Raw genomic sequence first — 23,203 nt, 5'->3', positions numbered from 1 at the left:
GGGGGGGTTGTTCTTTATCTTGCCCCCTCATTTAAATTTAATTTAAATTAATCCTGTTTAAAATGTTACCCCCCCCCCTTATGTACTACCAGCAGGGGTGGATGCTGGACTTGGACCAATCTTGGGAAATATAGCTGGAAATTTTTAACTGTACTGATGAACTGAAAAGATATTTATTGTTGGTTTTATATTCTGATGATCTTACTGTGGTTTTTAATTGTACCCTCACTTGATGTAACTAGCCCTGAGCCCGCTTGAAGGGAGGGCAGGCTAGCAGAGGCATAGAGTGGGGGTGGGCTGGGGGGGCCACCCCAGGCACAAAATTTTGAGGGGCACCACTTCCATGCCCCCCACAGTGCCCCTTTGCCGCTGCCACCCTCCTCGTCCCCCAGCAAACTAGGCACCCCGGCGGTGTGGCAGCAAGTAGGGAGGTGGGCTGCCTCCCCACTTGCCTCTTTGCCACTACCACCCACCTTGGCTCTGCCCCCAGCTAGTAGGGTGCCCTGGTAGTGCAGCAGGGAGGCAGGGGCCTCCCTGCTCGCCTCTCCGTCCCTTTGCCACTGCCGCCCACCTCAGGTGAGGGGGGATGCTCCTGCACGATGACATCACAAGTGACATCATCACACAGGGCCAGAGCATGCGCACAGGGGGCAAGGGTCGCCACCTCCTGCCCCGGGAGCTCCGCAACCACACTACGCCACTGCAGGCTAGAAATCAATAATAAAATAAATAATAAAATAAATAAAGCAAGGAGACCAACATCAAACCAGAGAGTCACATCCATTCCATCCAAATGAAACGGAGTCACATCCATTCCATCCAAATCAAAGCAAGGGACACTGTTACAACTTAGCCCAGCAGAACCAGTGTCATTCACAGAAGCCAGGTGGAATCTAGGGTCAGTGGGGGAACCCCACAGAACAGAATCAAGCAAGTATCCAGCCAGAAGCACAAGGCAATAGCAAGCATGCATAGTTGTATAGGATGGATCCCCCTTGGCCTCAGGCTGAAACTGAGAGTGAGGGATAATTTTGGGAAACTTAAGTTCTTACTGATCAAATATAGATTAGATATGGATAATACCATAGGGGAGCCTGAGATGCCAGCTTTTTAAACAGTGGAACTCCTTTAACAGCAGTCTAAGAAGCAAAACCTTTTATAGGTTTGTGTATTAAGTCATGGGGAAACCTCAAGCAAATATATTTCTCCTTGACGATGCTAAATATAACAGTTTTTCGTTTTAACTGATAATAAAGCCACAGTTTTAGGCAGACAGAATAAAAGGAGCAAACACAATAAATTAGAAGGATAAAGGACTACAGTTCTGTTTATTGCAACAAGAATGTGCAATGGGCAGAACCATCAATCAACTGATTCTAAACTATAGCAATAATAACATACTGGGATGCAGAAGAGTCATGCCTCTTCTCCTTGTGCATCCTTAATGTCTGGGCAAGTCCACCTCATTCTGAATCCATCAATGGTACTCAGGCTCCTCCATGCCAAACATTTACTGTTGTTTGAAGGAGACGTGCCATAACCTTAGCATGAAATCTTAAGTCATTGATAATGGCATCTCCAAGAGAGGTTCTGTTTCAGTTCCCAAAGCCATATTAGGCTTGAGGTCCTGATTTGGAAAATGTTCCCATCACCATTCAATCAATGACTCCCCAAACTCTGGGCTTACAACTGGGCCTACTTCATCTGCACTAGATTTCCAGGGTATGAGCTTTTGAGAGTCAGAGCTCCCTTCATCAGACTCTCGAAAACTCAGACCCTGGAAATCTTGTTGGTCTCTAAGGTGCTACTGGACCTGAATCTTGCTCTTCTACTATAGACCGACGTGGCTACCCACCTGAAACTATCTATCTGCACTGTGATCACCAACTGTGACCAATGATACATCATTAAGGCAATCAGTCTACTAGTACTCTAATAAATCGGCCCTAATAAATCAGCAAATGCTCACTTCAACTAGTTAGGAAGGTGGGTGGATGCTATCTCCACTAAATTTTTGAAAGAGGCAGGGTACAACAGGGCCTTAAGTTTTGTGATCCCCTTGTTCTGCTGAATATCAGGGTGCGGAAATGTGGCAGTGCTATGATTGTAGACCAGCTGCACTGAACAAAAAGGTGACATTCAAATTCTGTAAATAAACACTCTCTCTTTATGAACAGAATTGTCTTTAGAAGTCCCTGACTGTCTGTTGTCACTGTTTATACTGTGGATTAATATATGCATGTTGACAGTGAGCTGATATCTTGTCTTGTCAAACTTCAGGCAAAGGCACAGAAACCAGTGCTTGGAAAGAAGTCTGTTTTTATGGTATGCTTGTAGCCGGAGGGCTGTTTTTAACAATATAAAATTTTGCTGCAGAATTTTATGCTGGATTAATGCCCTTGAATTGTTTTTATAGCTTGTTTACTATTGATAATCCTCAAACCTTATGAGAAACATATGCTAGTGCTAAGGTTACCAACAACCTAGAGAAAAATGTCCCTCTCTTTGAAAAAAGGCTTCATGTTTGGAAATGTGTGTGAGGGTTTTCATAGCATAGAGATAAGTAACATCCTATTAACCTTCTATTCAAGTGTGAAGGAATGCCCTTTAAAGAAAATTTCTTAAGTTCAGCATTCACAGAGCTGGAAGGGAAGGCGTTAACAATTGCCTAGAATATGAGCTTGATTGACAGGTTGTTCCCTCCTTTCTGATTGGCCAGTCAGAACCAGACTTCAAGATGAGAGTTGCTGACAGGATTTTGAGGAGTGTGTGTGAGAGTCTGACAGGAAATGTCAGACAGGTTCCCTTCTGGTGTGAGGGAAAAGAAATCTTTTGCCCTAACTGTAACATCATTGTTTTGAGGAAGAATTCTAGTTAAGAATTCCAAGTATAAAAACCAACACACGCTGAAATCCATTTACACAGCCATGATAAGAAGTAGTGGTGTGTTTTTGGCAAAGGGTGAGTGGGTAGTAAGTGCAGATTCCCATTCAAGCCAAGTGAAGAAGGGTTATATCTTCTTTGGTGAAGAAGAATAATTCCTCTCTAGTGTCTAAAGGGGCTTTGGCTCTGAAGAGGATCCCGGGACTGTTGTAAAGGGAAAAGAGTTTTGAACTAAAGTCAGAAAACCCGAGTTGAAAAAGGGAACTCTGTGAAGAAACATTGTAACTAAAGTATTAAACAAAACACTAGAGATAGGCACGAACCAAAATAAGAACCAAAGTTCGTCACAAACCAGACTGTTTTTTTGGTTCACGAACTGGTGGTTCGTTGGAGCTCATTTTCTGATGAACCGTGACGAACCGCAATGATTTTAGAGCAGTTTGTTTGGTTCATTTTTCAGTTCATCACTGCAGACAGCCTGGGGCTGATCAATCAGTTTCCTAGTCAGCAAGGGGGGAGGGGCTTTCTGCAGGCCTTCTGCTGCCCCGGAAGTGATGTTGTTATGAACCAAACAAACCGAGCTATTTCATGGTGGTTCATGAAATGCGACGAGCCATGAACCACAATGAACCGCCATTTTTCCAGTTCATGCCCATATCTACAAAACACTTCTCACTGTCAAGGCTATTTTGCCTGTTACTTAAAGAGTATTCTGATCTACCAACTAATTTTACCTCAGCTTTTTCATTCCATGTCTGTCCTTATTCCGTCTCTGCCTGTTCAATAAAGTTGTTGCTTATTTTGAACATTATACAGTCTCCAGTGTCATTCCCCACACAGAGGAAGAGGGCTCCTGCTTTTTCCCCATCAAGTTTCTGAACTGGGCTAAAAAGCCCAAATTATAACTGCTAGTTGGGGTAGGACACAAAAGAACTTTAACACCACAAATAGAAACATGCTACTTGGGGCTGCTCAGCCAAAGCAGGTGAACTTGGGTTTTGGCGGGGAAATCTGCTTCAGAGTGGGGGAGTGAATGGGGGTCCGTCATATCAAGGGACAGGACATTTTTTCCTTCAAGCTGCTTGTTGGCAATCCTAGCTAGTGCATCCCTTTTCCAGCCCTCCACTGCCTTCTCTGTACTGGTTTTTGTCCAGTTATCAAATAAATACATTTAAAAACATTCTTATTGAAGAATAGTCCCTTTGGATTCATTAGCAATTGAACACATTTGTGTTTCATGGGGTTTTTTTTTCTGAAGGCTTTTCCTTTCTCTCCCTATTTTTAGACTAAAATACACGGGCTCGGATTTGTAAAAATACATGCACCTTGGAGTGTTTTGTGTCGAGAAGCGGAATTTATGAAATTGAAGATGCCTACAAAAAAGGTTTGTAGAATGTTTCTTTTAGACTGGGATGCTTAAAATAGTTACTTAGGCTGTGTTTTCAAAGGAATGGTGTGTCAGCTGATTCACCTAGTGTTCTTGTGAACAAATCCCACCATATGTAAAAGAAGCAGGTCAATTAACTATCCTAATTAGTGGGCACAAAATGAATCTGTCATAGAAAGGAGTCTTCTGATTTTGCTGCTGTTATGTATTTCTCTTTTTTAATTTTGTTTTGCCATTCAGTTTGTTATACAAGTTGTAGTGTAATGCACATGCGTGAGTTGGACACATTTGTAATATCCTGGCACATAGAAATTTGCATCTTAATGGGCACATGGAGACGATTGGTGTCATTTTGCAGTTTTACATAATCACCACCATGTAGACAATCCTGCTTGCCTAGTCCAAAGCAAAATGTAATCTTCTTGTACTCAGTCCATGTTGATTTTGTGTCCTGAACTGTCTGTAAGTCACCACAGTGGCCATAAGGTCAACATTACACTAAGATACTAGATGCCAGATTTCATGATGTGTCCAGACAGTGTATCTGCTGTAGTTAACTTCTTGGTGGTTCATCCAGCTGGTGGCTGCTTCAAAGTGGCCATTATCTGTTGTAGCTCTTCAATTTGGAACCAATTACAGCCAATTGAGAGCAGAACCACAAGTGACAAAAGGCACAGATTGGACACTTGTCAGCTTCCCTCAAGTTTTGATGGGAAATGTAGGCAGCTTGGCGGAATGTTGGACAAGTGACAGTTGAAAAGTCCATTAGACAGCAGTCAGAGAGCCAAGCTGCGAGACCAGGATGCCTACATTTCCCATCAAAACTTGAGGGAAGCTGACAAGTGTCCAATCTGTGCCTTTTGTCACTTGTGGTTCTGCTCTAAGTGGAAGGAAATAGGAAATGGGTTCCTGCCCCTGTGCTGAGTAACATTTATGATTTGATATGAATGTGCACACATGAACTGGAATAGTCCATACTTACTTCAGTCTGGTGCTCCACAGTCACAAATGTTCACTTATTACATATGTAAATATTCCATGAATATGAGCAACATTAGTAGAGCACAAGAAGACTTGTAGGATCCAGCCCTAAATTTCGAAGGGATATTTGAATTATCGTTACAAAAGTAACATCATGTTGTCACCAGTTGCCAAAATTATATGATAAATTTGAGGCTTCTGAGAGATGTATCTGTACCTGTTCAGGGTAGAGAAGTGAAAAACTGATAAATATTTAATGGCATACTAAGTGCAGGACCCAGACTGTGCAGGAAAATGTCTCTAATGGAACAAGAGACAGCCTCAGAGTGCAAAGTAATTTATTGCAAGTACAACTAAAATTAAACTTTGGGTTTGAATTTTGTATTAGTGGCTGATCCAGTTCCATTTATCACATTACTTATTTTAATTATGTTCCTAGCTTTTAAAATAGCCCACCCATTATGTTTAAGAACTTTGAATTATGGGGCTGTATGTTTGGAAGGAATCTGATCATGTCCAACACCTTGCAAAAAAAAATGTGTGCACTGAATCCAGAAATACCCAAGGAATATTAGTTCCTTGCCATCAAAGTATGAAGACCCTTGTGCTATAGGCAGGGTATTGTATATGCTGTGCTATTGTTAAAAAAAAACCTCCTAGAATTCTCTAGATGTATACATTATACAGAATCTTAGCAATTTACTTTTGATGGTCTCCATTCAGATTTCTTGTGTCTTTAAAGACTCATTCTTGAATCCTTAATATGTTTGCCAGTGATTTCAAAGAAATAAAGGATGTTTTGTCTTTTCTGTCTTTAGGTATACCAAATTCATCAGCCACATGGCCTTTTGAAAAAAATTAATTCTGTAATCCAAAAAATTACAGAGCCCATCCAACCTAAAGTGGCAGAACACAAACAACAGACAGTGAAACGTCTATCTTACCCCTTCTCTAGGGAGAAACAACACTTGTAAGTCAAGGTTCATCATCTGTATTTGTTATCAATTTCAGCAGAATTGCCTCTGGGAATACCACTTGAAGCTAAGTATGAGAATATTAATAGGAATATGTAGGCCAGAGTTTTGTCACAGCTTGATTAAAATGATGGCTACTGATAAATATAGTCTTGCTTGGCTTAAGGTAGCATTGTCCTACTAGACTCCCATATGTAAAATTAATTAAAAAGATATGTTGAAACCTACCTAAAGTTAACAAAATTAAAATAGAAGAGCTTACATAGTTTCATTGTTTCTCATCCCGCAGTTGGGTACACCACTTGCTCATAGTCAGAAAGGGTTCAAAAGAATGTCCAAGTGTGGTTTCAGCCTATGGAAGAGTCTTCACATTATTCCATAAGCAAACTATAGTCAATAAATGGGTAAAAGCAATGGTCAGCATTCACATATGAAAAGTCAGATGGAAAGAGTAGGTCTTTTACAGTGCAGACCTGTTAAGGTCACAATGAAGATGAACTCACAAAGTAGGATCCCATTAGGTGCCCTGTTAGGCATTGTCAGTGAACACTGCAGCAAACACATCAGTGTCCTGCTGTGAACAATGACTATTTGCCATATGGTAGCAACGAAACATACCACACAGAGGATATGGAGATCCAGTGACGAGAGGTAGTTGCAGAATGGTGAACAATAAGTCAAAGCACTTCCACAACTGCACAGACATTCTCTCTGAATGGCTAAAAGTTGCAGTGCCCAACTCTCTACATTGAAAGAGTTGCCATGTGATCAGTTTTTAGCAGCTGTCACATCCTGAGTACTTGGTTAGGAAGAAATATTTGTCTTTTCAAGAAGTGCAGTATCACAGCTAGAAACTCTAGGAAATACAGGGGCCAAGTCTTCCAAGCATTGTATGAGGTACTGCAGTTCTTCACACAGAATAACAAATACACATGTAGTCATACTGAAATATATTTGTACTTATACGGTTGCGATCTTACTATTAATTAGTAAGATTTGTAAATAAGAGTGCATGAAGTAAATAACAACAACAACATTTGATTTATATACCACCCTTCGAGACAATTTAATGCCCACTCAGAGCAGTTTACAAAGTATGTTATTATTATCCCCACAACAATCACCCTGTGAGGTGGGTGGGGCTGAGAAAGCTCTGGAAGAGCTGAGACTGACCCAAGGTCACTCAGCTGGCTTCAAGTGGAGGAGTGGGAATCAAGCCTGGTTCTTCAGATTAGACAGACAACCACATTAATATTGCAGAAATGGGCAACAGGTGCCATAAACTATCTAGGAAAGAGGAAACGCACTTGATTCTTTTCCATGAGGCCAGCTAGAGAATGGACATTGATTTCACTTACAAAAGACTTTGGTCCTCTGAGTCAGCTAAAAAGGAATGGCCGCTCTCTGAAAATCACTGTTAAAAATCAAGGAGAAGAATGTGAATTGATAGTCATTCTTTCTTCTTACGTAACCCTGAAAAGACCAGGAAATATGGCTAGTTTATCTAAAATCCATACTTATATATCTTTTTCTTTTCTAATGTCCCAACAGATTTGACTTGTCTGACAAAGAGTCCTTTTTTGACAGCAAAACTAGAAGCACCATAGTAAGTATTAAAATATAATTTATATAAATAATTTTAAAATCATCACAGTAAACTTTATTTCCCCACAGTAATGTTGTATTTCTCTTCAATAAAATTTATTCAGGATTCTTATTAAAGCACCTGACTAACGTAACGTTAATCATCAACTCTGAGAGAAATTATTTGAAAAACAAATGATATTGTTCTTAGAGAACTGCTGTAGTCAAATATGGATCCAAGCAGTGACATATACATTTATTTATTTATTTTATTGTTTTAAATAAATTTTTTATTTTTTTAATTACTACAAAAACTACAAAAAAGGAAAAAAGGGAACAGGGGGAAAGGGAAGAAACAACATATAGAAAACACACACTACAACTACAAGTTTTGCATTCCCTTCATAATACAATTATTTAAAGTTAAACTTTCTAATATGCTATTAGATTGGTAGATCTTATAAAATACGAACTACAATCAGGATCAGGCCTTCTTCCCCCCCCCCTGCATCTCGGTCGCAGCTCTCTCTGAACAGCTACAGTAGCTGCGCTTGCTCCCTCCCCACTCCCCCCTTCAGATTCTAAATCTTCTCCTTATTGAAACTCTTGATGTTTAAATACACAGTCCCTCAGCTGTGCTTCCGATGTTATCTTGTAGGCTTGGTCTTTATAACTGAACCAGATGCCTTCCAGAAATAACCATTTGTATTTTATTTCACGCTTCCTCAGAAGAGCTGCAAACCTTTTGTATTTGAATCTTCTTTTCCGAGCTAAAAATGGAACGTCCTTCAATATCTTAACCTTATTACCCAGAAAGTCCAAGTCCACATTATATGAATTATATAAAATGGTGTCCCGAGTCTTCTTAGATGAAAAATCAATAATAATCTCGCGAGGCAGCTGATGCTTCGTTGCATATTTTGAAGATGTCCGGCGGACTTCCAGAATATCGCTTTTTAACTCTTCTTTAGTTGCCTTTGCGTATGACGCCAAAAGTTCCGACACCAAATCCTTTAAATTTTCACTTTCCTCCTCCTTCACATTCTGAAGACGCAATATCGTCTGAGCACGATCCACTTGTAGCCCTATCAATTGATTCTCCAAAAGCTTAATTTCTTTGTTTGTTGTTTTCATGAGTACTGCGTTTTCCCGAGCAGACTGCTCTGCCCCTGACGCTACATCTTTAATGGTTTTCACTTCGTTCTCAACTGAGTCAACCCTTTGACCGATTTCATTTAGCTTATCAACAAAGGGCTTCATAGCTTCAACAACCGACCGTTTAACCACCTCTTCAAGAGACTCTCCTTTCCCCAGCAATGCAGCCGAAACAGATTTGCCCACAGCAGGGCTCTGCTTTTTTGTCGCCATCTTAGGGGGGGGGGAGTCCACCAACTAAGTTCCAAAACTCAAAGAAGGGGAAGATATCCGAACCTTCTTAGCTTCAACTCCCACCAATCCTTTGCATACGCTTGGAATGACAGAAGGGATTCGCTTACTTACAGGTTTTCACCTTAAATCTGCTTGTTGCCGTTCTCCATGGCCCAGCAGCACGCGATGTGCTGCGCAAGTCTGCCGGCCTCCGTTGGAGCAGATGGGCAATTTACCCCCTGCATCGACTTCAGGGGGCTCTTCCCGCAGCGCTCTGGACCCTGACCCCCTCACTGGGAGTCCTGGGGGTTAACCCTCGCAGGTCAACCACCCGGTCAGGCTGCTCGGGCACTTCCTCCCGGACCTGCGGAGAGGAGCGTCCGACATGGCCGGGAAAACGAAACCGAATCCAGTGACATATACATTTAATAAATATATATTTATGTATAAATGTATTTCCCGTTGGTTTGGGAAAAATCTAACTCTCTTTGACCTGTTGTTCTGGTATGTAGTAAAACTTTTTAATGGCTTTTTACTCAAATGGGAGGGCTATATTGTAGGGAAGGGGTCTCAGATGCATCACTAATGAGTTAGGGACCACAGACTTCATCACTATATTGCCTTACATATTATCTGTTGATTTAAATATGTACTCCTATGTACCACCTGTGCTCCATGTTGTCTAATGTTAGTCCTAGAATTGATTATGTTCTGCTTCAGTATTTTTTCTACTCTGTATTGGATTTTTGCTAATACTATGTCTTAATCCGCCTTGAGTCTCACTGAGAAAGGTGGACTATAAATGACATAAATAAATATGTTAAAAATATTACATTATACTGCACCTGCATAAATGTTTAGCACAGAAGTATATTACCAGATGTGCTCAGGGCAACACATATAAACTTCTTTCTGAGTAAGACTCGGGTCCAAGGTCAGACAGAAGGGTATGAATACTTTGTGCCCAGAGGTTTCATATTTAAATGAAAAGCAATGGAGTTCCAAAGCAGGCTTAGAAAGTAAAACAGAGGCTGTAATAAATTTGAATAATCAGGGATATTTTATTGAAGATTGTCAGGATTACAGGCAAGCAGTCAGAACAATGCTTCACTACATTTTAGCACAAAATACCACACAGCCCCTCCATAGGTATTCTGGCATCTACCCAGTTGTTACTCCTGTGAGTAGCCTACCTTAAAGAACAAGAGAATGGACAGCAAGAAGTAAGCAAGGAGGACGGAGAAGATGGGGAATATTGCCTATCTTTTTGTGCACCGGGGAGTCATTTCATAGACTCAAAGAATCACAGGGTTGGAAAGAACCTCTAGGGTCATCTAGTCCAACCTCCTGCACAATGCAGGAAATTCACAACTACTCCCCCCGCAACTGCCCCAGTGGCCCCTGCTCCATGCCCAGAAGATGGCAAAACACCTCCAAGATTCCTAGCCAAACTGGCCTTTGGGGTTGTCTAGTTCCTCAGTCTGACAAGCTATAGCTTGGAGGACGGTCCAAGGAAAGGCACTTAGCAAGTGGTTTAAGCAGATGATCCAGCAACAATTCCAGGCAACAAATCCAAAGAGAGGGTTTAATGATTGTGTCAGCTGAAAGCACACAGACAGGGGCAGGCAACTGAGTAGGCATATATGCCCACACAGAGTGGCATATACAGGTTGGCAGTGTGTAGAAGGGTTTCTGTGCAGGCAATGTGTATGTGTGGGCTGGCAGTTTGTAATCTGGCATGGTATAGGGAGCTCAATTATAGGAAATGAGCACGCTTCATGGATAGGGAAGATTGGGAAGTAGCATTTCTGTGTTTTTTTTTAATATCTAACATAAAAAAACTACAGAAGACTACAAAAGTATAAAGGGGAGGGGAAAAAAGGGGGGAAGGGAGAACTGGGAAAAGGGAAAATCAACATGCAAACAACAAACACTACACTACATGTCTTGTATTCCCTTCATACTGCAATTTTTCTTAAAAGTTAACTTTCTAATATGCTATCATATTGGTAGGTCTTATACAATACAGATTATATTCAGGATCAGGACTTCTTCCCCCCCCCCTTGCGTCTCGGTCTCAATTCTCTCTGCGCAGCTGGAGCAGCTGCGCCCGCTCTTTCCTCCCCCCCACTTTCCCCTTCAGACTTCGAACTTTCTTCCTGCTGAAACTCCTGATGGTTGAACAAAAAGTCTGTCAGCTGCGCATCCGATGTAATCTTGTAAATTTGATCCTTATATCTGAACCAGACGCCTTCTGGAAACAGCCACTTATATTTTATATCACATTTCCTCAAGAAAGCCGCAAGTCCTTTATACTTGAATCTTCTTTTACGAGCCAAAAATGGAACATCCTTCAATATTTTAACCTTATTGCCCAAATAATCCAAGTCCACATTATACGAATTGTCTAAGATGGTGTCCCGAGTCTTCTTAGATGAAAAGTCAATAATAATCTCGCGAGGCAGCTGACGCTTCATTGCATACTTTGAAGATGTCCGCCGGACTTCCAAAATATCGTTTTTTATCTCTTCTTTAGTTGCCTTTGCGAATGGCGCCAAAAGTCCAGACACCAGATCTTTTAAATTTTCACTTTGCTCTTCTTTTACATTTTGAAGACGCAATACCGTTTGGGCACGGTCCACTTGTAATCCTATTATTTGATTCTCCAAAAGCTTCACTTCCTTACTTGTTGCTTTCATGAGTACTGCGTTCTCGTGCGCAGACCGCTCTGCTCCGGTCGCTGTTTCTTTAATGGCTTTCACCTCGCTCTCCACTGAATCAACCTTTTGCCCCATTTCATTCAGTTTCGCTACAAAGGGATGCACAGCATCGAAAACTGCTCGTCTCACCAATTCTTCCAAAGTTTCCCCCTTCCCCTGTAACGTCGCCATCACCAATTTACTCATTGCTGGGCTCTGCTTTCTCATCGCCATCTTAGGGGGGGGCGCCAACTAAGTTCCGAAACTCGGTGCAGGGGAAGAAGTCTGCGCCTTTTTAGCTTCAATTCCCACCGATCCTTCGCATACGCTTAAAAATCAGAAGGGATTCGCTTACTTACAGGTCTTCACCTTAAATCTGCTTATTGCTGTTCTCCATGGCCCAGCAGCACACGCGGTGCTGCGCAAGTCTGCCGGCCTCCGTTGAAGCAAGCGGGCAATTTACCCCCTGCATTACTTCCAGAGGGTTCTTCCCGCGGCGCCCCGGATCCAGGCTCCTTCACTGGGAGTCCTGGAGGTTAACCCTCGCGGGTCAACCGCCCGGTCAGGCTGCTCAGACAGTTCCCCCCGGACCTGCGGAGAGGAACGTCCGACATGGCCGGGAAAACGAAACCGAAGTGCGGGAAGTAGCATTTCTGATTAGCAAAAGAGGGAGCACGAAGCCGAAATCAGAAAAGTAAGTAGGAATTGGAGATGTGGAAGAGGCTAAATCAGTCAATTTGAATGAGAGCTGGGTGTGAAGCGTCTGATTTGTCTGTTTGAATAAGAGGTGGTGTGAAGAAATATTTTGAGCTGTTGCTTAGACTATAGTCTTGATTACTTAATTATGCCAAATATATAATACAGTATAATATACATATTATAATATCAACCATGGTAACTTACGCTTCTTGATTCCACTTCCCAGGACTCTTCTAAACGTCTTGTGTACCTACCAGGGGTGTGCATCTGGATACCATAAATATTTGGTATTCCATATATTCGGGTCCAAATGTGCTGGCATGGTATCGATATCCGGATTTTATGCAGAATTCTGAATATATTCAGCCATTAGTTCTTATGAGGAAAATTATCTGGGGGGACTGGGGAGGGTCATTTTTCAAGCAAAGTCCAGCAAGTTTGCTGGGAAACTAGTCTGTCCTGTTCACTAAAGACCCACCAAATTTCAGGAAGATTTGACCCAGCTGTCCATTTCTATGAGCCCCTGAAGAAGAAGCCCCCAGCCACTCTCTGTCATTTCCTATGGGGGAAACATTTCCAAGGCTTTCCAGGCAAAGGAACCTTAAGCAAAGGGATAACCCCTGGCCAAAATCCAGTCCTAGTGTAAGTTCCAATGCAAGGTGAAGCAACAAAGCCCAACAAAACCATTCTAAAGAAAGGGAATCTCACCAGAACCAAACTGAAGTGAGGAGAACCAATGTCAAAACAGAGAATCCTAGCAGAACCAGTGTCAACCAAGAGAATCTCAGCAGAACTAAACTGAAACAAGGAAGGACACTATTGCAAGCCCAATAGAACCAGTATCACTCAAGGTATCCAGGCAGGCAGGCACTTAGGGCTAATGCAAGCAAAACAGAGCCAACCTCAAGCCACAAAATCTCAACAAAACCAAACTGAAGCAAGATCACTTTTGCAAACCCAACAGAACCAGCAAAAACCAACATCAAACCATTACCAGACTGGGAAGCCTGCTGGGGGGGGGCTCACATGCTCCCCCCTCGCATCTCACTCTCCCCTCCCCTGAGGAAAAAATCCCTGGAAAGCCTTAGAAAGTTGGCAAGCAGAAGGGAAAGAGCTGGCAGGAAGAGTCAGCCAGCTTTAAAAAGGCTGCATCTGCATTTGCTGGAAAAACCAAATAAACCAAATATAATGGTATCCCAGTTTTATTTGGGATTCTCTTTTCTGATACACATGAATATATATGAGTATATATTAGGTATAGCAATATTTAATTTCACACCCTTAATACATGCCCACTTTCCTTGGATGAGACAACCATTGCTGGGGGTAGGGGGCACTCAGATTCAATAATGCTGAATGGCTAGTACCATTCTCACATTCCTTTTACTGGCCTACCTCCATTTTTGTCTGAAGAGTCTGTAAAATCTGGCAGACCATTCCAGATCTGACAAAGGTAGTCTAGCAAGGTGCTAACCCAAATGATCTGGAATGATGCCAGCAAAGCGGAGGCATATAAATTATGGCAATATGTATGCCAAGGAAATTCAAAGCTTTTATTCAGATGAATAGAGTGATCATTAATATTCAAATTCCCATTCTAAGTTTGTGGACTGAACTGAGGAAAACAGACACTGACCCCATTCATGGCCATAGAAGGGGCTGTAGGGAAATTAAAATAGTTAAAACTTATATATTCAATCAAAAATAGGTTCAGCAATAGGCCAGCCTTTGTTTATAATATTCTCATTTTTCTCCTTCCTTAATGCTGTCTTTCAGCTTTCATATTTAAGCCCTGCTACAAATATTGACCCATGCCACCTATTTAGTCTCTCCCTATCACTGTTTGACAAATAGTCAAGATCTTTCTCTCATTATGTGACTGTAGCTAGTAAAGAGGATAAAATCTGTACATAATAGTTTGGCACTGAATGGACTAAATTCCTACTCCTTGTTTAAATTTGCTGTTTGTCTTTGACTTCAGCTTCTTATTTAAAAAATAGGAACTCATGATGAGATCTCATGATTAGAAAATGGTTGATGTTTTCTTACAAGCCTGGGCATTTAATAGTGAGCCCTTGTTTTTAACTTTCACAGACACAAAATATTAAGGCAGCTGCCAGAATGTACCTTGAGTGGCTGTTGAAGCAGTATAGAATCCCTAGGGAACAGAACACACTGAGGGTCCCTGTTGACTTGTACCAATCTAGAAGTGCCTCCTCCTTGGAAAAGCTCGTTTGTGATGGGCATCTGGAACTAGTTATTGGGATTTTTTGCTATTGGAGAATATTGAAATACAGAGAAACATTATCAGATTTTTTCATTCTATATACTGAGTGATATAATTAATGGATTATTCGTAGGTTATATAATGTATCGCCTCTGCTGGCTTTTGGAGCCCCCAGCCCAGGGCTGTAGTTATTTGACCAATCTGCTCCATAGGTAAAACTGCCACTGATGTTATCTTTTAATCAGTCCTGAATCATGTTGAGAACATGACAAAGGCAATATCATTTCACCCCGAGGCTGGCAGGTCCTTTCATCATGGCACCAGTGGGTCATTGGCCTTCCCTCGTGGGGAATCCCTGTACCCCAGACTACCTGGTTGGTCTGCTGTTAGTCCCCTGGCCCCTCGGCAGATGCGCCCTTAAGGCCTCAGATATGGCAACAGAGTTGGCCTTGGTGGGTGAATTTCCCCCAACTAGTCACAGACAGCACCTCTGTACTCCTCAGCCTGGAGCTACTGCCTGCCTTATAACCCCTCCTAAGTGACAGCCCTCCCCCTATCCCAAGAGCCTGCCCCCAGGGCCAATCCCAGAGCTTGGGCGATGGGAGCCCAGACAGCCCGGCCCCAGGGCCAATCCCAGACACGCTCAGGGGTGTACCCCACCTCTCTCCCCTTGGCCCGCCTCCTCCCACACCCTCCCTGGGATCCCCCCCATTCCCAGCCGGAAGACTCCAACGCCCCGCCAGGGATGCTGGCCACAGCTGCGGGGATTCCCTCGGTGGTGGCAAGGCTCTTGCCGACTTCTGGGTTGTCGGCTCCTTCTGCCCCACAGCTCAGCTGTGCTGCACAGCTCTGCTCCTTTGCTCCTGCCACCGCATCTGTTGCAGCACCTGCTGGGCCCTCGTACTCACCTCTGTGCTGCTCTGGGGGGCCTTCCAGGTGAGTGCTGCCATCGGGGGGTTGCGAGGTTTCGCCTGGTCCAAGCCATGGGGCCAGCTCCAGACATACCCCCCTTGGTGAGGTGGGGTCTTGGTCCTCCTCCTCCGAAAACATCCAGGACAGGAAGTCAGCATTGACATGTTGCCGCACTAGGTGGTGCTGGATGGTAAAGCTAAAAGGTAAAAGGAAGAGGTACCACCTTAGTATGTGGGTGTTGTGGTCCTTCATCCAGGACATCCAGAGGAGAGGGGCACGGTCGGTAACAAGGGTGAAATGGTTGTTGGTGAGGTAATATTGCAGGGCCCCAATGGCCCACTTGATAGCCAGGTCCTCCTTCTCCACTGTCACATACTTCTCAGTGGGCTGGAGCTTCTGGCTGAGAAAGAAAATCAGGTGTTTATGGCCGTCGACTTTCTGGGCCAACACAGCACCTAGTCTGACATCTGAAACATCGGTTTGCACGATGAACAGCCGGCTGAAGTCCGGGTTTCGTAAGACTGGTGGTTGTGAAAACGCGATGTGGAGCATATGGAAGGCTCAACCCTAGGCTGGCGTCCACTGCAACCAGTTAGATGGTCCTTCCGCAAGCTGTCCATCAAAGGTGCAGCGATGCTGACAAAGTGAGGGATGAATTTCCTGTAATATACAACGAGTCCTAGGAATTGCCACAATTGCTGCTTAGAAGTTGGTAGGGGACAGTTCTCCAGGGAGGCTACTTTGTCCAAGAGGGGGCGGAGTTGCTCCTGACCCACCAAGAAATCCAAGTATTTGAGCTCCCTGAAGCCTAAGCAGCTCTGCCCTGGGTTGACCTGCAGACCAGCGACTCGTAAGATGAGGAGGACCTGCCGGAGATGGTGGAGATGGGAGGGCCACAAATAAACACACAAGGATGTCGGCAAAGTACACCGTTGCGAAGCCCTGGCACTGGGCCAGGGCATTGTCCACATGGCGCTGAAAGGTTGCAGCGGTCCCATGGAGCCCGAACAGCGTGACCTTAAATTGGAATAGCCTTTAGGGGTGGCGAAGGCCATCTTCTCCTTATCTCCCAGCTCCATGGGGACCTGCCAGTACCCCATGGTGAGGTCCAGGGCCAATAGGTATTTTGCCACTCCCAATAAGGATCAAATAAGGTCAATAAGGATCTCGGCCCGAGGCATGGGATAAGCATCGAACTTCACGACTTCGTTGACCTCTTGATTGTCGACACAGAATCTAATCGAACCGTCTGGTTTGGGCACCAAAATGATGGAGCTGCACCGTACACTGTGGGAGGGTTCTATCATCACCAGGCACACATCTCCTTGGTCTCGCAGGCTATAGCCTCCCGTTGTTTCCAGGGTAGAGGCCTCCATGGGGCTTGGGCCACCTGGCCCGCTGGTGTGGGAATCGCATGGGATACCAGCATGGTGTGCCCTGGGCGGGTGGAAAAACAGCCCAAGAGGTCCTGGAGTAGGGCTTGGATCTGCCGCTGTTGGTCCTCAGAGAGGTCTTTATCGATATGAGGCTGGCCTGATGAGGCCTCATGAGCGCCCCAGGGAAGCGCTCGATCTGCCGTCTCCAAGGGGTCATTGGCCAGCTGGCAGTCCCCACTCCTCAGTCCCGCCAGTCCTTGATGTCATTGACATGTAGCCTTTTCGCTTGGTGGGCCGTATGACATTATTATCCCCACAACAAAACACTGTATGAGGTTGGTGGGGCTGAGAGAGCTCCAGAAAACGGTGACTAGGCCAAGGTCACCCAGCTGACTTCAAGTGGAGGAGTGGGGAATCAAACCTGGCTCTCCATATTAGAGTCCCGCACTCTTAAACACTACAACAAACTGGCTGATGGGGAAGGGTCCCTGCCGGGGGCTGCCTGCTGCTCTGGGGCCAAGAACTCGTCTATTGATGAAGACGCAGTTGCCGACTTGAAAGGATTGAAGGCGGGTACCCCGGTTGTATCGGGTCCTCCGGACGGCCTGTGCTGCTTCCAGGTGCTGCCGGGCTGCTGCCTGGGCCACCTCCAGCCGCTCCTGCAGCTTCCGCATGTATTCAGGAGTGGGAGGTACCTGGAGCCTCTACCGGCAGGGCACCGCCCTTCCACCAACTCCAAAATTTCTCCAGGTCACCGCCTGTCAGCTTCCTCCATGAGCGCTACTATGCTGGGTGCCGGCACGCCTGAGTCTAGGAAGCTGTCAGGGACAGTGCAGGTTCTTGCTCTGTGGAAGGTGGTGGGGTATACATCACCCTCGCTCCCTCTCAGTCCACTTGCAGGCCTACTCAACATGACAGAGTCCTGTCTGCCTCCCCTTTCTCCTCGCCTTTCATAGCCTCTGCACTCCTCGCCTCCTCTAGGCTTGCTCTTCCTCCTGTTCTTCATCTCTCTCACTCCCACTTCTTCCATCTTCTCTCTCTCTCACTCTCTCAGAACTCCACCATGCTCCTACACAACCTACCGTGCCCTGTGGGTAGACTTTCCTTTTATCCCTTCATCTCTTCCCTGCTCCACCTGTCAGCCATGCCCCCCTCCTGCACTCTATCCACGGCCCTGGCTGATTCAGGCAGTTGCACCTGGGCTTGCTCTGCTGGCTGTTTGGGGAAGGTACACCTGTTCTTTCTTGGCTGTCTGCCAAGCTTTTCCTGCAGATTGCCTCAGGCGGCTTCACCTGGGATTGTTTTGCTCTGGCTTCTCCTGGACCAGGCTACTGCCTTCTAGCTGGTCTGCAGGCTGGGGTGTGGCTCTGTGCTGCTTTGGCTGCCTTTTCTCCCTGTCTGGTAAGGCTGCTGGCTGACTGCCTTTGCTTCCTGTGCCTCCTCCCTTGGGTCTACTCCCCTCCTGGGGATCCTCACTCTCCCTGCCCGGACCCCTGCCTTCCCACCAGAAGGTGGGGCTAGCTGGCTTCCACCTGCTTCGCCTGACTCTCTGGGGCCTGGGTGCTTCTTTGCCCTCCTGTGGTGGGGATGCATCCTTCCCCCCTTCTATTGTTGGTCTGCTCTGATCCTGGGTGCCTGTTGAGGTGGCTGGATGGCTGTCCCCCAACTGCCTCCCATCCCCTTCTCCTGGTATGTCCAGGGGCTGAGCCTCTGACCCTGGACACCACCCATAAACCAACTAAAACAGGGCGTACCCCGTTGATGCCTGGGGGATTTCCCACACGGTGAAGAGCACAGGATCCAAAAATAAGTCCATTGAGAGAGTCTGTCATGGGCCAGCCGGCGCAACATGGCCTTGAGTGTCTGATTGAACCTCTCCACCAAGCCGTCAGTCTATGGGTGGTAAATGGAGACCTGTTGGATGCCCAAGGTCTGGCACAGCTGCCGCGTGACAGTGGCCATGAAGGAGGTTCCGCAGTCTATGAGGATTTGTCTAGGAAGGCCAACCTGGGAGAACTGCAGCAGAGCTCGAGTGACCCCTGGAGCTTTCATGGTTCGGAAAGGGAAGGTCTCCGAGTACCTTGTGGCATAGTCCATGGGAACCAAGATGAACCTACAGCCTCATGCAGTTCTGGGCAGGGTTCCCACAAAGTCCATTGCTATCCTTTCGAACGGGGTATGGATTAGTGGTAGCGGGGTGGGGAGGTCAGGGCGGTGGTCGGCCGGATGTGCATTGACAGACAGGGCAGGAGAGGCAGAATTCCTTCACATCCCTATACACAGAGGTCCAAAAGAACCGAGTCAACATCCAGGCCTGGGTGTTGTGGGTCCCTTGGTGGCCCACCCAGTCATGGTCATGGACAGATTTAAGGACAGCCTCGTGGAACTTCTGAGGGATCAACAGCTGCCGGGTCTCCACCCTGCGACTGGCCGTGAGGCGGTACCAGAGGCCCCCTTTTTTGATCACCTGGGGGTACCGGCCAGCTCACTGCCCATCCCACACTTCCCCCTCACTCATTGCAGCGATGTCTTGCAAGGGCTCCAGGATGGTATCAGCCTCCTGGGCTTCCTTGAAGGCTGAATCGGCCTCCCAGGTCTGAAGCGTTCTCCTGTTGTCCAGGGTTGACAGGCCTCGTTCTGGCAGCTCCTCAGCCGGCAGAGCTTCATCCGTGGTGGCGGCATGCTGGAGCGCAAAGTAGGGCATGTCCCTATCCAGGATTACAGGATACGGCAAGGTGGTCACCCTTGCCAATTCCACTAGCCAGTGCTGTCCCTCATACCCCATTGGCACCTTCACTATGGGGTAGTCTTTAGAGAGGCCGTGAAAGCAGGCGATCATCACCACACGAATGACCAGCAGCCCTGCTGGGAGTAGCCAGTCCCAGATCATAGAGACAGAGCTTCCGCTATCCAAGAGGCTGTAAGCTGTCTTCCAGCAACTTCTACAGTCAGTAACATGGGTGGTGGTTTCCAGGTCTCCTCCCAGCCGGCATCACACTCCATGAAGGGACAATCATGTATGAAATCCCCCAGTTGCCTGCACTTAAAGCACAACCCCTGTTCCCCCTGGTCTTTTACTGGCGCCTGTGGGGTTTCTTGTAGAACCAGCCAGAGTGTTCAAGGCCATCTCTCCCCCACAGGGAGGCTAGAGGAGCATCCCCATCCGGCAGGGGTAGGACTGGCTCCCGCCGACCCTGGGCTGGTCCAAGCCCTCCCAGGCCTATGGGGGTCGGTCACCCCACAACCTCCACTACCCAGGTCCCTAGTAGCTGGGAGGGGCTCCCGCCCTGGCTCCCGGGGTTCAGCCACCATAAAGTTCTCCAGCAGGATGGTCACTTCTTTCAACCCAGCAGGCTTACTACAGGTTACCCAGTAATGGGCCCGGGGAGGGAGCACCGTGAGCAGCTGTTCGAGAACCACCTGGTCCACCATTCTCTTCTCACCCCCCATTACAGGCTGAAGCTATCTGTAGGTTGTGTCTTGCAGGGCGGTAACAAGGGCCCACCATCGGTCCATCTGCCGGAACATGATGGACCGGAACAGAAGCCAGTAGGTGTCTGGTGTGACCTCGTATCCGTCAAGGATAGCCGCCTTCAGCTTCTTATACTTGGCACCGTCCTCCTTCAGGGGGGCCTTGAGCGCAGTCTGTGCTTCGCCTGTCAAATAGGGCCCTACTATGAAGGCCCATTGCTTTGAGGGCCAGCGGGCAATGCCCGCTGTCCATTCAAATGCCTCTAGATAATCGTCAATGTCATCTTCCGCTCCCAACTTGGTCAACTGAAAGGGGGCGGGTTGGTGGAGGCCTGCGGCTCCCAGACTGTGGGCCTTGGCGTCTCCTTCTAGGGTGCAGGCTCCTTCTAGGGTGCAGCACAGGTGGCAGATGAGGGCCGTCTGGGCCTCTTGCTAGTGCACCTGCTGGTCTCACAAGAGGAGACTCTGCTGCTCCACCTGCTGAGTTGTTTTGTTTCGTAGGAGTCCCCCCTGATGGTCCGCTAACCACTGCCCAGAACCTCTGGCACCGGCCCTGCTTATGAACCTTCCCTCACTTTTAAAGTCAGGAGGGAGGAAGCAAATGAAGCAGCAGCACTATGAATCTTACCTTGCTCTAATGATAAAAATGACGGAGAAAGAGTTCAGAATGCTGAGGAGGGTGGGAGTGGTTACTGGCAGGCAGCCAACCAATCAGTGCCTGGGAAAGGAAAGGGGAGGAGAGACACAGTTAGGGACTAAGGCTTTCGCACATATATATGACGCATCAGCGGTGACTCAGAAGCGGCTTCAAAAAAAAGTTGCAAGAAGACTTGGGGGAAAGACAAACAATATTCAGTTCTGCATCCCCTGACTCCCTTGCATGTGTAGAACTCTGGAGATCATGGGAAGTAGACTAGAAACTGAACTGCTGCAAAATGACTGCACAGAAAGGGCCTAAGTAAGAGAAAAGTTACACTTCCTTGTTAACTAAAGTTACTTCTTAAATTGGTGCCTTAATTCAGGCGTCTTTATGTTTTGTATGAGCATTTCATAGAAAATACTATTTTCTGAAGGCCCCAATTTTTCTCTTTACAAGTAACTATGTCTAATTTTCTTTAAGAACAATCTGCAATCTTCTGGTGAGAATGCTACTCATAATAAATTATCAGTATAAGATTAATTCTTATTAAAAGAGCACATTGTAATTATTTCCCTATTGAAGCTTCTTCTCAGGAGAATGCTTCTATTTCTAAATCAGGGCTCATTTTGAGGGGGAATGTGCAGGAACGCAGTTCCAGTAGTTCTCCAAAAAGGTCACATATCAGGTGGCCCCACCCACGTGATTTTTGGCCATTTGGGGCCCGTTTCGGCTTGGATCAGGGCTGAAACGGCCCAATTTGGGCCCAAAATGGCCAGGATCAGGCCCAAAACAGCCAGGATAGGTGATGTCAGGGGGTGGGGCATATGCAAATCAGTTATGCTAATGATGCACTTCCGGTGATTGTCAGGGGTGTGTGTGGCATATGCAAATGAGCTGTGCTAATGAGTTATGCTAATGAGTTCCTGTAGCTCTTTTTCTACTAAATGACCCATTCTAAATAATGTTCAAATACATACGCAAGAAGTTTCTACTGAAATGCCTGCATTTCTGTTCAAATTAGCTTACAGAGAATCACAGAAAAGCATTTTATTATCTCTGCTTTTTCTTCACATCTACATTTTTTAAAATATTAACATCTATAAAGTATTTCTGACACATATTCCTTTGTTGATTTTTTAAAACGCTCTTTAGTGTTTATATCCATAGATTTATCAAAAGTGGTTTTTTCCTTTGAGGTTTTGTTTCCAAAATAGAAAGGGGTAAGAAGTATTGTTCTTCACACTGTTTCCATGGCTTGAAAATAAACCATAATATGCTAATTATGTAACTTCTGTATTTTGATAAAAAGCTCCCATTTGAAAAACAAATATAGACACAGTGCTAAATTGTTCATATTAAAATCAAATAAAAATGTTAAGCAAAACTGGAGGAAGGCTCCAGTCTGATTCTAAAGGTATTAATGTATCTAGACATGGAGATAATAAATTGCCACGTTGGGGCTCATTACAATTGAAAGAAAATGTATGGCTTTGGAATTTTTTAATTGGTTTGAACCTGTGCTTCATAAGACAAGGAACCAGAAATTTATGGATGAATCATACATCTCATAGAACAGCCAGTAGGGCATAGCATGGTCTCCTTTTATGCCATCTATACTCCCAGTGTTTGTTACAGGCAGATGCTTATACTAGGTGCAGGAGGGGGAGGTTATGGGAAAAAGGAGACTTTGGTAGAGATATAAAATTGTAGGACATTTTGAAGCCATGGGAAAAAAATAAACTCCCCCCCCCGACCCCCCACAGTTTCTTTTCTGGAAAAAATAAAGATATTTGGTGGAAATTGAAATATATGTAATAACTCAAGCCAAAACTTCTTTTACTGATTTAACATGAAATGCATTATGCACTTATATGCACTTACCATATAAAATTGTACTATTTGGCATGTTTATGGAATTTAAAAGGACCACTTTTTCTGTAAGAAAAATTGCAAGTGTACCCAATACTTGAGAAGGATTTGTAAACAAAAGGAAGTATGTTTT

At 45.4% G+C, this 23,203-nt stretch overlaps 1 protein-coding gene across 1 annotated transcript in view; it reads left to right on the top strand.

Annotated features, from left to right (window-relative positions):
- The window catches only part of ANO1 (anoctamin 1), a 207,384-nt gene that overhangs the window by 94,743 nt on the left and 89,438 nt on the right, over positions 1–23,203 (top strand). The window contains exons 4-6 of the mRNA XM_054970723.1: positions 4,169–4,267; positions 6,070–6,221; positions 7,777–7,831. Of these exons, the coding sequence (XP_054826698.1) occupies positions 4,169–4,267; positions 6,070–6,221; positions 7,777–7,831 (306 nt within the window). The remainder of the gene's footprint in view (positions 1–4,168; positions 4,268–6,069; positions 6,222–7,776; positions 7,832–23,203) is intronic.

This window comes from Eublepharis macularius, chromosome 2, assembly GCF_028583425.1.
Source record: "Eublepharis macularius isolate TG4126 chromosome 2, MPM_Emac_v1.0, whole genome shotgun sequence".
In the NCBI taxonomy this organism is placed as follows: Eukaryota; Metazoa; Chordata; class Lepidosauria; order Squamata; family Eublepharidae; genus Eublepharis; species Eublepharis macularius.
Note: the sequence above shows the minus strand (reverse complement) of the source record. Positions and strands in the feature narration are given on the sequence as shown.